This window comes from Aphidius gifuensis, linkage group LG1 (genome assembly GCF_014905175.1).
Source record: "Aphidius gifuensis isolate YNYX2018 linkage group LG1, ASM1490517v1, whole genome shotgun sequence".
NCBI classification, from domain to species: Eukaryota; Metazoa; Arthropoda; class Insecta; order Hymenoptera; family Braconidae; genus Aphidius; species Aphidius gifuensis.
Window position 1 is genome coordinate 16,666,255 of NC_057788.1, and position 16,957 is coordinate 16,683,211.

Below are 16,957 nucleotides of genomic sequence, written 5' to 3' on the forward strand. Positions count from 1 at the left end.
TATGATTCCAGAAACATTTTTATGTATTATTTCTAACATTCGTCAAGGAGCAACAAACTTGTTGATTTTCATGAAAAAAAAATCGAAGGTCGGAAAAAAAATTTAAAATTCGCGGGTTTTAATTCTTTTCCACCACCTAAGTTTTTTGATTATACATTAATAATATATTTTTTTAGTTTAATTTAAGTAACTTAATATATTAAATTTGGATTTTATTTTTGTGCTATTTGGTGGAAGATTTTTCCGAGTAAACACCTGTATAATTGCAACGAACTGAATCGGGAAAATTTTATTTTGTTATGCATTTGTTTTCGGCATCGTAAAACCAAGTGACAAAAATATTTTTTTCTGTTTTTTTATTTTTATAACGCATTTGAGAGTAGATGAGGAAAGTATGTATACATAAATTCGTAACTTGATGAGAGCTATTAATAATAGATTTTTCATACACTTTTTTTGGAATAATATTTTATGTTACAAGGGCAGTGGGAATAATGTGTGAAGTTCCAAAGCGTAAGAGGGGTAGTGCGCTTTTTAGAAATTCACACATTATTACCACTGTCCCTAGTAACATAAAATATGGTTCGTTACATGTGCCCAATCAGAGAGCCCGCTCACAACTCATTTGGAGGGGAAACACTCGCCAAGGCTCGTGCTTGCCCCTCCAAATTCGTTGAGAGCACACTCTCTGAGTGGGCACTTGTAACGAAATATACTATTTCATGCTTAAATTCAACATTAGTGTATACTCAGTATATGAGAATTTATTTTTTGGTACAATATATTTGTCAGACTATGCTGTCGCACGGCTGGTACACAAATTTGATGACACAGTACTGATTAAAAATCAAAAAGAAAGTCAAACTAAGATGTGACTTGCAGTGTATAAAGATGTGTGGATAGTAAAAAAAAAACACTGTTCTCAACACCATAAATACATAATTTTCAACAATTGATCATACATTTACTACACATTTTTAGTGTTCCGTAGGACACTTATGTTTTCGCTTTTCTGTGACTTTTTGTTATTTCGAGATAAAACGTGAAGTCCTGAATCGAATTGGCTTGTGAAATGCTCATTTTCTCTATTTTTTTTGGCCAAAAGCAATCGTCATATTTATTTCTAATTTTGGGGCCGTATAAGATTTAATATGCCCATTTTTGGACATGGCCCAATTCCAAATATTGACCGATCAATTCCGGCAACGTTTCAATCGACGACGCTTCATCTGTAGACTCTACGATATTTTTTTCAAATTTTTTGGTCGTTTATTTTTTTATTTATTCAACGATATGTAGTGTCACAAACTGTTTTTTCATAATATTTTTGTAAACAGCAAGGAAAAAAATAAAAAATTCTACGGAACACTTAGGGTGCACCTTGGGGAACTTGGCTATCTTTTTTTTTTTTAATAGACTTTATTTATGCTCAAATCCAACAATTCGGTTATTTTTTTTTTGCACCATATATATTTGTAAATATGTTGTCAGACTATGCTGTCTCACGGCTAGTAGACAAACTTGATGACACAGTACTGATAATAAAAAAAAACAAACTGAGATGCGTCTTACAGTGTTTAAAGGTGTGTGTATGGTAAAAAAACACTGTTACCAACACAGGATTGGATTCTTATATACTGAGTGTATACTAATGTTGAATTTGAGCATGAAAAACATTATTTCAAAAAAAGTGGGTAAAAAATCTATTATTAATAGCTCTCACCAAGTTACGGATTTATGTATTCATACTTTCCTCATCTACTCTCAAATGCGTTATAAAAATAAAAAACAAAAAAAAATTTTTTTGTCACTTGGTTTTACGATGCTGAAAACAAATGCATGAAAAAACAATATTTTCCCGATTCAGTTCGTTGCAATTATACAGGTGTTTACTCGGAAAAATCCTCCACCAAATAGCACAAAAATGAAATCGAAATGTCATTTATTGAATTACTCAAATTAAAATAAAAAAATATATTATTAATGTATAATTAAAACACTCAGTTGGTAAAAAAGAGTTGAAACCCGCGAATTTTGGATTTTTTTTCCGACCTTCGATTTTTTTTTCATGACAATCATCCAGTTTGTTGCTCATTGACGAATGTTAAAAATAATAATAGTTTCTGAAAATCATAAATAAATACAACAATAGAAAACGGAGCTTCATTTAATATAATATTCTTTCATTTATTTATTACATTTATTGATTATATTTATTTATTACATTTATTGTTTATATTTATTTATTACATTTATTGATCATAATTATTCATAAATAATTATTCAGGATCGTAACCTCAAAGCAAAGTATCTGTTCCACCATCGTGATCAAGAGCTCGTTTGTCATCAGCCCAGCTGAGTGCAATTTTACTGTGTACAATTGTTCTCACTTGATGATCTTTACTTCTGAGTAAATGTTGATTTTTTTTTTAGTATCCGATGATCAAAAAGACATGACATGTAATTATCAAAATTTATATCTTTTAAAGCTGAACCCTTAACACCTTTGACTTTTTTGTAAATGTTAATTGAAGATGCATTGCTGGGTCTGTCAAAAGTTCAAGTTCCTTACCTGTATACTTTAAGATTGCATCAAATGCTAGACCTGATGCAGTAAAATAATGGAGTGCATCTAGACTGTATGTCGATAAACAGCTCAAACGAAAATTTTCGAAAATATCTGCCAATAAAAGCACATGAGTTCTCAAATATGAATCTGAATATTCGCCCAATGTCTGTGTTTCAAATTTTTCCCATATATTTTTTGCATGTTCATAGTCAGCATTTGAGATGTCACTATTATTTAATTTTGAGAAAAATTTTATTTTCGGTGGTAGAGACGTTTCAGTTAATTTTTCCCATAAGTCCATATATTCGTATGGAAATACACCTTTTCTACACAATAATTCGGAGTACTCACTATTGCATTCACTACGTGTTATAATTTTTTGATCCGTGCTCAAATCAGATGATAATCTGTCAGTTCTACTAGACATAAATCTAAATGAGTGGATAAATCTTGAACTTACAACAGTTTTATCCCTTTTTTTTGAGAATGAAATGTATTTTTCTTTGTTTATTGGTAGTATATGTATGTGACCATCGAATGACTTGCAAAGTTCTTGTATTAAAAAATATGAGTCGTAACCTGATAAATTGTGCATGACTACAGGTGTGTTGTGAGACTTTATGTAATCAATATTGCATCTAGCAAGAGCTGGACCTCGATATTTTCCACTGAAATGATCGTGATCATGATGCTTAACGTCTTGCACGTGAAAAGTCTCCTCACATATATGACAAATTGTGGCATTTTGAAATTTGTGTTCCTGTTGCACAGTCAACGGTTCCATTAGTATTCGATTCAAAGGTATATCATTGACCTGGTGAGCTAATTTTTCCAATTCTTCAATAAACCATTCAATACAGTTTTCACTACGATTCATTCTGTAGAATGATGATGTATTATTATAGGTACATTTAACATAGTATGCAGCACTATGTGGAATATGGTCTTTTCTTCTTTTTACTTGCAACTTTTCAATTATAGTTGTAAGTCTAACTACCACTAATTTTATTTTTTCTTTACACCCACTGAATCAGCTGAATTTTTCAAAAATTTGTTCAATAGTTTTACATTTGCACTACCCCATTTGATCCATCGATCGATTTTCTTAATAGTATTTGCAGATGAATAACCCACACATATGTTAACAAGCTTCTCACACCTTTCTATAGAATACATTTTTAAATATATCATTTTCTAATAATCAGAAGGAAGATTTTGTCATGAGATCAACTGACCACTGACTAATGAAAAATGAATAATTTAACGTGCAATCAACATAAAATATATTCAATAAATAATAAGAATGATACATTTGTCTTGATAAAAAAAATAAAAAAGTGCGAAGTAAGCAAAAAATAAAAAGCGATGCATGATTAAGACAATGGATCTACAATAACCGCGCGTGCTTGCCGTACGTCATGGATCATGTTTCAATGCCCCGTCCGAATCATTGTCTTCACGTTGGACGGGATTGATATCATTTTATAAAAACGTTAAAAATATAGTTGACTTTACTTTTCTGATTACTCTCCATTTTTTTATCTTTGAATACATTCTACGAGAATCATTTTTTTGTAATTTCATGTCGAATTGATATTCAAGTTAAAAAACTCAATCATGATGTCAGCTTACAGTCTGATGTTAGTATTGAAAAATAAATGAATAACAATAAAAAATTATTATTTCGAGTAAATTTATTCATGACAAGGAAAATTTTGAGGAGTCGATCAAAAACAGAAAATATTGTTGGAAATTTTCCAAAATTTTTTTTGAAATTTCCGAAAAAATTATTTAACATGTTTGGTTGACTCCCGAAGTAGGAATCTTCCTTAGTGACTGCCATGGAAGTTTCATGTGTCATCCGAAAATACAATAAAAATTTTTCAATTTTCATTTTAATTCTTACCTAGTTACAGCAACATCCAATTCAAAAATATATATGTATATAGGACATGAGACATAAGACTTGAGACTTGACAATTTCCGTCACATGACAATTGGGAATTTACACCATTGAATGATATATGGGACATAAGATCCAAGACATAAGACACGAGGCATGTGATATGGGACATGAGACATGAGAAATCACACGTTAAAATGACAGAATCTATTTTTTTCGAAATCTGTGTTACCGACACTTGGCACTTGTGAATTTACATTATCGAATGACAAATTTCATTACCATCTCTGCATTATCAACAACTGGGAATTCAAATGACAAGTTTCTTCACCATCTATGTTTTACCGACCAAGTTGTAGTCCCCTGTCCCCTCGCCGATCTACCTTTTTTCGACCACCCTCTGATCTAGAACTCTCCTTGATACACTACTCACATCTTGGACATATCGATGTCTACGATTTTGTTGACCTACTGCACACGCAACTCTATAAGTAGTTGATGCTAACTTGCTGTAACGACTTCTTTTAGCAGCTTTGGAATCCACCATGTTATCAAAACTTTTATTTGTCTGTGTAGAAGCAAGGTGGACATACTCATCAACGTTCTCTGCCAGTTGGTCAAATAAAGGAAATAGTTTTTTTTTTCAAGTTGGTCGTTGTGAAAATTTATAAGAAAAATATTAAAATGTCCATACTTGTCAGGATCATCTAAATATTTACAAAAATCTCCAGAAGTATCATGCATGTCATACGCATGACGTGATATATTTTTAATACCAGCAGCACACATTACCCTCGTTTTGTGTGAATACATCTGAAAAACAACGACGTAAATACGTTATATCATTAACATTCAGTCCACTAACATCTGCGTTTTATGATTTTAAACAATAAGTTTGCTACACCTTTAATAGTATGATTCCGGTTATTCCATTGAACAACTTCATGATTTGCTTTTCTTCTAACAGCATGAATGCTGGGGCTATCACTGTCACTCACTAACACCCCAACTTCAACATTGGCTTTTTTTAAAAAATTGTGCTATTTGTGCATAGGTCTACTGTTGCATCAGCTTCCCTGGCATTGGCCGAACCATAAAAACTCAAACGACAGTTATGTTTGCAGTTTTGGCCATGACGATCACAAGTTACAAATTTTGGGTTTTTTGTTGTAGAATCCAATATGAGTCATGTCTGTGTATTCATTATAGCTTTATATCCATTCAAACTTTTATAAATTTTGCCACTTTTGCTATAACCCATGTCAACAGAACCAAAAATCTTCAACAGAGCTTCACCATTTATATCACCACTAGCAGATTGATTTACTGATGCAAGTTGTTGATCAATAGTATCATTAAGCAACTCTTGACTCATTATCTGTTAATATTGTATTTTTATTCAATAATTCTGATGGAGCAACTGGTGAATCTAAGTCCGTTGATATTGTATTTTTATTTGATAATTTGAATGTATCAACTGGTGATTATGCTGTGTTAATATTGTATTAATTGAAAAAATGGTTAAAATTTCCATAATAGCCAATGGTAAATAATGTTTGCAATAATTGATGACAAAAATATTTAACCAATTAACATAATAAAATAATTATACCGTCTTATTTAGAATAAAAAGGTCTAACTGAGTACAAAATTTTAAAACATTCTCATGATATTTCGAAATACCAGAGTGTGTAGGTTAGATTTTGGAATTCAGACTAGATAGAAAAGATACTGTTTGAGAACGTAGGTATAAATCTCTCTGTGCGTAGTGATTTTTCTACAAAAATTCTTTTTTCTTTTTTATTGTATAGAATTGTATTTTTTTAATTTTTTTTCATTTGTCATGTCGAAAAACGATGATAGTAACTCAAGTTAGAAAATTTTTGGTAGAGATCTGTGATTTTTTTATAAGTAAACGACTGCAACAAACATTTCATGCTTATAATATAGTTTAAAAATTTGATTAATTAAATTATAATAATAATGATAATTAGTATTCCATGTTACTAAAGTCTATGATATGGAGATTGCTTTTTTTTCGTTACTTAGTTAATGTAAAAATCGTTTATATAGTTGTTAAATGACAGGTCAGATTTACTTTCTAAATTAGAGTTTAATTTGGAACAAATCACTTAGGATAAGATAAAAAATAATAAATATAAAATTTTCAGTGACTATGTATGAGATTTTTTTGTTGGAGATACAAAGTCTGATGACACGTCCCTGACTAAATATATTTACAACTGCTACACTACCGGACACAAACCTTAACTTACAGGCTGACACTAAACAAACATACACAACCATACACTACACACACACTATATGCACCCCTATATAATATACTCATTCCAGTTCCGGCCGCCGTGCACTTTACACTCTTGCCTCGCATTATATATTGTCTGACTGCTAATTAAATAAACGTAACCAATAATATTAAATTGTACTTGCTATTATTTATGATCTACCCTCACATAACCAACAGGTTATGGGCCCAGGCATTTAGCCTAAAATTAAATAACAAGCATTTAAATAAATTTCCTCGTTTAACGTACAACGCGTCTAGTGAAAACGTGTAGCGTCTATTGCATCAGAAACCGCGTGTGAACAGTGAGTGCTTATATATGGGGCATTCTTAGTCAAATCACGGGGTCATCTGCCTGACCCCTTACGATTTTGATAATAGGAGCTATTATTGATTGATTTTAGGCTGAAATTGAGCCTCTAATTTTTTTAGATTTTTTCATTAATTTTTCTAAACTCCATCATCTTAAATATCACTATTTTTGCAATTTCTCAAAAAGGACCATTTTTTTTTTTCTGAATTTTTTTTCACAGAATCAGGTACAAAATACACGCATTTTGAGCACAGAAAAAATCTGGGTCCAGAAATATAAATATTTTTTATTTATTTTTGAAATTTTTTTTTTTCAGCAAAAAAATTTTTTGTTTCCAGAAAAAAAATTTTTTTTTTCCAAAATGAATATAAGTTTATAATATATAAATTTTTGATTTCAAAAAAATGAAATAAATCTAGATTTTCCCTTGGTAAATTTTCTGTTTCTGCATTTTTAGAAACTTTTTTTGCTGAAAATAAAAATTTCGAAAATAAAAAAAAAATATTTATATTTCTGAACCCAGATTTTTGCTGTGCTTAAAATGCGTGTATTGTGTACCTGATTCTGTGAAAAAAAATTGTGAAAAAAAAAAATGGTCCTTTTTGAGAAATTGCAAAAATAGTGATATTTAAGATGATGGAGTCTAGAAAAATTAATGAAAAAATCTAAAAAAATTAGAGGCTTAATTTCAGCCTAAAATCAACCAATAATAGCTCATATTATCAAAATCGTAAGGGGTCAGGCAGATGACCCCGTGATTTGACTAAGAATGCCCCATATATATAAAAATTAGTGACAATGGCGAAATCTCACGTTATCTCAATTGATCCATTAAAACATGATAATTATGAAATATGGAAAGTCCGGATGGAATCATATTTATATAAATTGGATCTCTGGGATATCGTATCAGGCGTTGAAACAAAACCTCCAACAGAATGTGATGATTGGAATCAAAAAGATAAACTGGCCAGATGTGAAATAATCCTAGCCGTTTCAGCTAGCGAATTACAAAGTATTAATTCTACAAATACGTCCAAAGAATTATGGGACAAAATTAAAAATGAGCATCAGTCAAGTGCACCAATAAATAGAGTGACTTTACTTGCCATGCTTACTCGTTTTAAAATGGATAGCGCAAAAAGCATCCGAGATAATATTAATGAATACTTTGATCTTGTTAATAAATCCAAACAAATAAAATTGGAAGTAACAGATGAAATTTTGGCCATGTTTTTATTAAATAGTTTGCCTGAAGAATTTGAAAATTTTGGAATGATAATTATGACTAGAGAGACTTTTCCATTATTGCAAGATCTGCGCTTGAAACTTCTAGAAGAGTCAGATGCAAGAAAATCTATTACAGAAAATAGTGGAAACAGTCAAGGTCAGAGAGCCATGTACGCAAAATCTTCGTTTGGCCGAAAAGGCCCGAGCAATCGAAACTCGTTTTCTCGAGGTGGAAAACGACCTGCACATAAACCGCCGTCACACACAGAAACAGATGACCGGTATAACAATAACAACAGAGGTGGGGGAACGAATGGACAGAGAAGATGGACCCCGCACAACAACAATAACAAAGGTTTTGACAGAAAGTCAAGCAATACAATACGCTGTGCAAGGTGCAATGGTTACAATCACCATGCAAAAGATTGCTATTCGAAAAATATTTATAAACACGCAAATTATGCAGAAGAAGAAGAAGAAGATGAATACGATGAAAATATTGAACTCGCTGCAAGTGCTCAAACAAATGAAGAAATCGCATTAATGAATTATGTAAACAATGCTAACAAATCAAACGATAAAAATCTATGGTGCTTAGACAGTGGCAGTACATCACATATCACTGCAAACAATAAGCTATTTAAACAAATTGAAAAAGCAAATTTAAAATTAAGCCTTGCCAATAATGATTCAACAAAAATAAGTGGTGTTGGTGAATTTAAAATAAATATTAATGATGGTAATAAACAAAAGACAGTGAAATTAGATCGTGTTTTATATGTGAATGATTTGAGAACTAATTTACTGTCAGTGTCAAAAATGACAGATAAAAATTATAAAATCCTCTTTGAAAAAGAAAAAGCGACAATATCTGACATAAATGATAATGTACTGATAACAGCAAACCGAATTGGCAATCTATACTATATTCAAGAGAGCCAAAACGCTGCAAATCTTGCCGAATTTAATTCTAAAAATGACTTTGAAAAATGGCATCAACGTCTAGGCCATGTCAACGAAAAAGACATAAAGCTCATGTGTAAACAAGGAATATTAAATACACCAAAATCACTTCAAGAAATTAAAAACTGTGAAGTGTGCGCTCAAGAAAAAGCTGTCAATCAACCATTTCCAAAATCCAATGACGGGAGAACAACAGATTGACTAGAAATAGTCCACAGTGACGTAAGCGGTCCAGTTCGACGCCCTTCTCACAGTGGACACAGGTTCTTCATCACCTTCATAGATGACTATTCAAGATGGGGTGAAGTATACTTTTTAAAACATAAAAATGAAGCGTTAGAAAAATTTAAAATATATAAATCTATGGTTGAAAATTTTACTGGCAAGAAAATTAAAATGTTACAGACAGATAATGGTCGAGAATACTGCAATTCAAACTTTGATAAATTCCTACAAGAAAATGGAATAAAGAGGAGGTTAACTGTACCATATACACCACAACAAAATGGCGTAGCTGAAAGAAAAAATAGAACCCTGGATGAAATGGCAAGGTGCATGATGCGACATGCTGAAATACCAGGTATATTTTGGGCTGAAGCAATCAATACAGCCAATTATATTCGTAACAGATGTCCAACAAAACCTTTAAATGGCAAAACGCCTCATGAACTGTGGACAAATAAAATTCCAAACGTTGACCATTTTCAAATTTTTGGGACAACAGTATATGCCTTAGATAACAAAATAAACAAAGGCAAATTTGATTCACGAGCAAACAAATGTGTATTTGTTGGATATTCAGATACATCAAAAGCATACAGAGTCTGGAATCCAGAAACTCGAAAAATAATAATTTGCCGCAGTGCAAAATTCATGAATGATAAGTATTATAATAATATGTATGAAGAATATCTAGGTGAAGGTGGGGACATGGTGAACCAAAATCCACCATCGAATTCCCTCAAAATAATTAATAATGAACCATCAATTAATAATGAATATGTTTCAGACAATGAATCCATTGATGATTTCCAACTAGCTCCAGAAACACCTATTAGAGAAAATCTACCAGATAGACCAAATAATACATCAATAAGAGGTCGTGGTAGACCAACTATATTGAGAACAGGTGGTAAAGGTAGACCTAGAAAAATATATCAACAAATAAGAAACAATACAATAGAAATTGTAGATGACTCTGAAGATGAGCTACCAAATGAACTAGCAGCTGATGAAATTGCAAACCTAACTGAAGACCCAATTACAATTCAAGATGCCAAAAATTCTGATGATGCCGAAGAATGGCAACAAGCAATCGAAAATGAATTACTATCTCAAATTAAAAACAAAACATGGGATATTGTACCAAAACCAAAAGACAGAAAAGCTATTGGCAATGGATACGTCTTCAAGACAAAAGAAATTCCTGGCTCAATTTCTGGCAAAAAGAAAGTCAGATTAGTAGCTAAAGGATGCTCTCAAAAATCAGGTGAAGATTATTTTGAAACATTCTCACCAGTTGCAAGACTCACTTCAATAAGAGTTATGGCTGCACTAGCAGCAGAATTTGGACTCATGATACATCAAATGGATGTCGTAACAGCCTACCTGAATGGTGACTTGAATGAGAAAGTCTACATGAAAGTCCCTGAAGGGCTTGAAGATATGCTGACTAAAATGTTGTCAGGCAAACCTGTCGGATCGAGTAGGCAGGTCATGTCAGACACACGCATTTTGGAAACAGCAGAAAATTGGAAAAATGAACTCCATAATGAGAACAACAAAGTCTGTTTATTAAGAAAAGCATTATACGGACTTAAACAGGCTGGAGTTCAATGGAACAGGAAACTGGTAACTGAATTGAAGAAATTAGGTCTACAACAGCTTACTCAGGATCCATGCATGTTTGTCGCCAGAGACAAACACGACATCATGATAATATTAATATATGTGGATGACATGCTCATTGCATCTGCTAATATTACATGGATAAATGAAATCAAATCGTCACTCTCCGAAGTTTTTGAAATGAAAAATCTTGGTGAAGTAAAACGATGCTTAGGTATAGAATTTAGCAGGCCTAAAGTAAATGATGTAGTACAATTAAATCAGAAGAAATACATAGAGGATATTCTTAAAAGATTTGATATGTCAAACTGCAAGCCAGTCTTGACTCCTATCGAGGCTAACTGCAACTTAGAGAAACCAAAGAATATAAATAATGATGAACTCCAAAGACTTCCATACAGGGAACTCATTGGAGCTCTGATGTATTTAGCCATTTCTACCAGGCCAGACATCTCATATGCAGTAAGCTATCTTAGTCAATTTAACTCATGTTACTCATCTGAACATTGGAAAGCAGCAAAAAGAGTTCTCAGATATTTAAAAGGCAGTATAGATACCAAGCTTGTATATAAAAGAACTGGTAAACAATTGTATGGTGTTGCTGATGCTGATTGGGCAGGTGACAGAAATGATAGAAAATAAAATTGGCTGGTGCCAGTATATCATGGGAATCAAGAAAGCAAAGAACTATCGCCTTATCTAGCACTGAAGCTGAATATATGGCTTTATCAGAGTCAACCAGAGAAGCGTTATACTTACAAGAGCTATTTCGTCAGATTGGTATGTTAATAGAACATACAACTATTTACAATGACAATCAAAGTGCTCAATAACTTGTATTTAGCCAAGCATATCATTCTCGCACTAAACATATTGACATTAGACATCATTTCATCCGAGACGTCTATGAACAAGGGCGAGTAACACCATCATATCTATCAACTGATAAGATGCCAGCAGACATGTTAACTAAAGGGTTAACATCCACTAAACTGACAAGTTGCAGCCAAGGACTTGGTCTACAAATAACGTAAACAACAGGTTCTACGCCATCATCTTTGAGAGGAGGTGTTGGAGATACAAAGTTTGATGACACGTCCCTGACTAAATATATTTACAACTGCTACACTACCGGACACAAATCTTAACTTACAGGCTGACACTAAACAAACATACACAACCATACACTACACACACACTATATGCACCCCTATATAATATACTCATTCCAGTTCCGGCCGCCGTGCACTTTACACTCTTGCCTCGCATTATATATTGTCTGACTGCTAATTAAATAAACGTAACCAATAATATTAAATTGTACTTGTTATTATTTATGATCTACCCTCACATAACCAACATTTTTTCTAAAGCGTTTAAAATTCATTTTCTTTTTGAGAAATTTTTTTTTAATACATTGCATTAATAAATAAGAAAATTACAGTTTATTAATAATATGTAAATTTAAATCAAGTTGATTGACTACCCGATTTGGAGGTTAATACTAACAATCTTATAACGAACCAGACAATAAAATTCCTCAATAAAGTTTTTTTTCAAATAATAAACAATTTCACAATGAATTAATTTTATAATGTGCCATTTTTGTAACTCAATACTATTTAATTCTTGTTTCATTGTGTGAATAGTATTGATCGATTTGATTAATAGTGATACTGATTATGTATTGAGCTAATTAATTTTTTTTTTTGGATATAATACAGCTCTTATTTCTGATTTTAAAGAAGAAACGTGAAATTTCCCGTTCAGATACTGATAGATGATGAGCTGTGTAAGCCACGATTTTTTTGGTTAGAAATTTAATTTAACGGTTTTTGAACTGGTAAAACTCTATAACAATAAAAACCTTGTAACTTACCCTAATTTCAACCCTACTTAGGAATATACAAACGGAGTGGAATGGAAAAATGCGGGGAAGGAACACGTTGTGTCTCAGCGCTGATGTCTGTATGCAGTATGAGCCGTTTCAAAATTTTTAAGATTGTTTCCCAGGTAGGAGTAAACGATTGTGCCAGGCTTGGCACAAGCTTGTGCACAAGGCTCACATGCTTGTGTCTAGCTTGTGCTACAAGCTTGTGCCAAGGTTGTTAAGTGATTGGAAATGTGCCTATGTTACAAGTTTGATGACAAGCCTTGTGCCAAGGCTCGTGTCCCAGCCTCGTGTCAAGACTCGTATTCCAGCCTTGTGCCAAGGCTTGTGCCTCGGGCTTGACTCAAGCTTCCAAAAACAATTTAAAAAAAAATATAAATAAATTTTTATGGTTAATCTATTATTATTGTTAATTTAATAATTCCGACATTGTTATTTTTTAACTCAGACAATTCTATTAAACGATAATAATTAAACGAAAAACTAGGGACGCGACGCGGGATCGATCCGGGGCCTCTCACGTGGAAGTCCAATGCACTATCATGTCGACCATCGGGGTATTGATAAAAGTGGTCGTCAAAATTTTTTATATAAATAAATTCTATTGAGACTAAACACACAGCCCTCGCAAATGCCTCACACAATAGTCAAAGCCTGATAATTTTTATTTGAAATTTATATTAAATTTATATATCTAATTACTATAATTTTTTTTTTTGAGTTAAATATATGCATAAGTCAAGTCTCGTGTCAGGCTTGGTGAAACAATGGGCACCAGCTTGAAACAAGACTGTATTACGAGGCTCGTGTGAGGGCGGGAAAAATCAAGGGGACAGTCTTGTGTCTAGCCTGGATTAACAAGGCTTGTCTAGTGACTGGAAAAACAGGCTTGACACAACCTTGAAATTTTTAATCTTGTGTGAGGCTTGGGACAAACGATTAACACAGGCTTGGTACAAGCCTGGACTAACAAGTCTTGTGCAATGACTGTAAATACAGGCTTGACACGAGCTTGGAATTTTTAACCTTGTGTGAGGCTTGGAAATAACAATCGACACAGGCTTGGTACAAGCCTAGATTAACAAGTCTTGTGCAATGACTGGAAAAATTCTCTGTGACAAGCTAGGCACATTCCAGTCCACCAAGGCTAGGAAACACAAGCTTGTAACAAGCCTGGCACGGCCGTTCACCCTTGTGGGATCCTACCTGGGTTTCATAATTTGTTGGAGACTGATATAAAAAATGGATCATGTTCCAAATTAAATAAAAGTTTTCACCTGAAATGCAATAGCTTCTCTTTCGACAGCTGTCATATTTTTGAATATCGTGTTGATTATAGTCAAAAATTTTTCCCGTCCCAACGAAGTTGGCTGATCCTTTTCGAAGTAGTCGATAAAGTCGTACAAAACAAAATAAGTTCCTGCAACAAAACAAATAGAAATTACAAATATTTTTAATTTGCTTATCCGTCGTTATATACTCGATAGTCGATACTGCCCTAGTAGAAGTTTCAATTTCAAATCGAGGTAGCAAACATCGGGAGTAAGCAAAAAAAGCATAAGAAAAAATAATATATTGGAACAAAGAGACCATATTAAAGTGTAATTATTAATAAGTATATGCCAAACTCATAATAATGTTATTGATAAATATAGTCACGTCATTTGTCATCACTGTCATTAATATTTATTTTTTTTTAACTTGTACATCAAATTCGACATATGCAAGATCGTCTACATAATAAGTTACAGGGAGGTTATAAAATGATTTTTATCTTTTTATATTATCCTTGAATAAAAATCAGCTTTACACATGGAAAAAAAAATTAGTTTACTGCGTGTATTTACCAGCAAAGCTTATATATTCAAATTTAATATTCTTTCTTGTTGATGAATCATTTTCAAAATCGATTTCATCTCAACTTTCAATTCAGTATCAATTTCAATGGAATTTCTAAACTCAATGTTTTTTTTTAGCTTGTACTTAATTGTTGATTTTACCGTAAAAATTTATTATCACGTATACTTTTACTTATAATGGGATAATGCTATATCATTCGAAGACAATTTTTAATTTTTATAGCATCTAAATCAATTGTTGATTAAGTAATTTCACCATTTTCATTTTCAATTGTTGCTGATAAATTAACTTCTTCCGCAAACGATTTTATCAAATCAAAACCATTTGTCTGACCTATAAAATCAAAACAAAAATTGTTAATTTTTATATACAAAAGTAAATCATTTTTTTCCTTTTTAATAAAAAAAATATGTGAAATAAAAATATAAATAAAAAAAATTAGGTGGTTATATCTTACGATAGTTTGTAAATTTGATTTTGTGATTTTAAAAGAATAACCTAATTTTTTCATTTATATTTTTATTTCACATATTTTGTTTATTAAAAAGGGAAAAAATGAGTTACTTTTGTATATAAAAATTAACAATTTTTGTTTTGATTTTATTTCACTACTTTTGTTTAATTTTTGAAAGAATAAAATTATAAAAACTTATTAAAAACAATCAAATACGCGCTGAACTATCCCGTATACACAGCTGCTAATTCGCATGCGCATTTTTACATGTATGTGTAAGTAGTGGATTAGAGGCGAAGAAAAGATAGACAGGGCGAATGCGAGAAAGAGAAAAATGCAGAATCGGGCAATTTTCATAAAATATTTATTTTTTAATTAAATCTTGAACCTGGCTTATTTTGGATATTATATCTTTTTAACTATAAATCGGAAAAATTCAAGAAAAGGCTTATTGGATAGGGAAATGTTGATATTAATCAGGAAAGTGATTTTAACTTTGATTTATATTTAATATTGAAGGAGTTATTGAACAATTAAGAATTCATGACGTCATACCCATGCAACCTATTTATACTATTACTCGGTAAGTCGTCTCGCGCTGGAAAAAAATGCGTTGAGACTCTACCGAGTCTCTTGATATATTTTTAGTTCTCCAGTAACACTTTCCGATAATAGTTCTGATACTGTTGATTGCTCAGCTTAAAAATATATTATCTCATAATCATTATATTTTTTCTTTTACATTTGTTTATATTAATGGACTATGTTTTTGCAAGTGAGCCTGTAATATATGATGAATTTTATAAACAGATGAAAATAACACAATAATTTTTATACTTCAAATTGAATTATTGAAAGCTATACTATAAAAACTATACTATAAAAACTATATGTATTCCTGAATAATATAGAACAAGAAGAAATACTATAAAAACTATATGTATTCCTGAATAATATAAAACAAGAAGAAATACAAAGTAATCGCGGAGAAATATTTTCACGAGTGGTTGGCTAAGTATGATAGTTCACTATTACATCCATATGTTTCATATTCGTATTAATCAATTTGATACAGATGGAGTGCTTCTACTTTTCACTTTTTATTGATGAGTCTACCTTTGTGTGAAAGACTTGAAATTTTATTTGAGAAGACCCGGGCGGAGTCAAGTATAAAATTTTGTCAAAAGTTCAGACCATTCATATGGGTCAATGATTTTTAAAGACATTACTTTTGTACTTGACTTTTTTGATATTCTCTTTTTTTGTATGTTTATAATATTATAATTTATTAATTTATTGAAATGTAATATTAAATTATTTGAAGAATATCATCACTATTTAAAATAAATTGAAATTTGAAGCATGTTTCAAATTCATGGTGTTGAAATGGTTGCAGCATTTATGAAAAAAACTCCAAAAAAAGTTGCACTTGCTACTGCTTTCAATGCACTAAAGATTTTTTGCTTGAGTCAATGATTCACCAAAAAGCTAATGGTAAAGATTTGCAATTGAATTTATAATTTAGTTTTTACAGTAAAAAATAATTGTAATTATTATTGTTTTTTTCTTCTATTATTTGCAGAATATAAGAGTCCAATATGATATATGGTTTTTCTGAAAA

At 31.6% G+C, this 16,957-nt stretch overlaps 1 protein-coding gene across 5 annotated transcripts in view; it reads right to left on the reverse strand.

Annotated features, from left to right (window-relative positions):
* LOC122849567 (acetylcholinesterase) overlaps nt 1-16,957 on the reverse strand; it is a 274,697-nt gene that overhangs the window by 190,785 nt on the left and 66,955 nt on the right. For all 5 annotated transcript variants that reach the window (XM_044148342.1, XM_044148350.1, XM_044148335.1 and 2 more), the window contains one exon: nt 14,300-14,442. In XM_044148342.1, the coding sequence (XP_044004277.1) occupies nt 14,300-14,442 (143 nt within the window). The remainder of the gene's footprint in view (nt 1-14,299; nt 14,443-16,957) is intronic.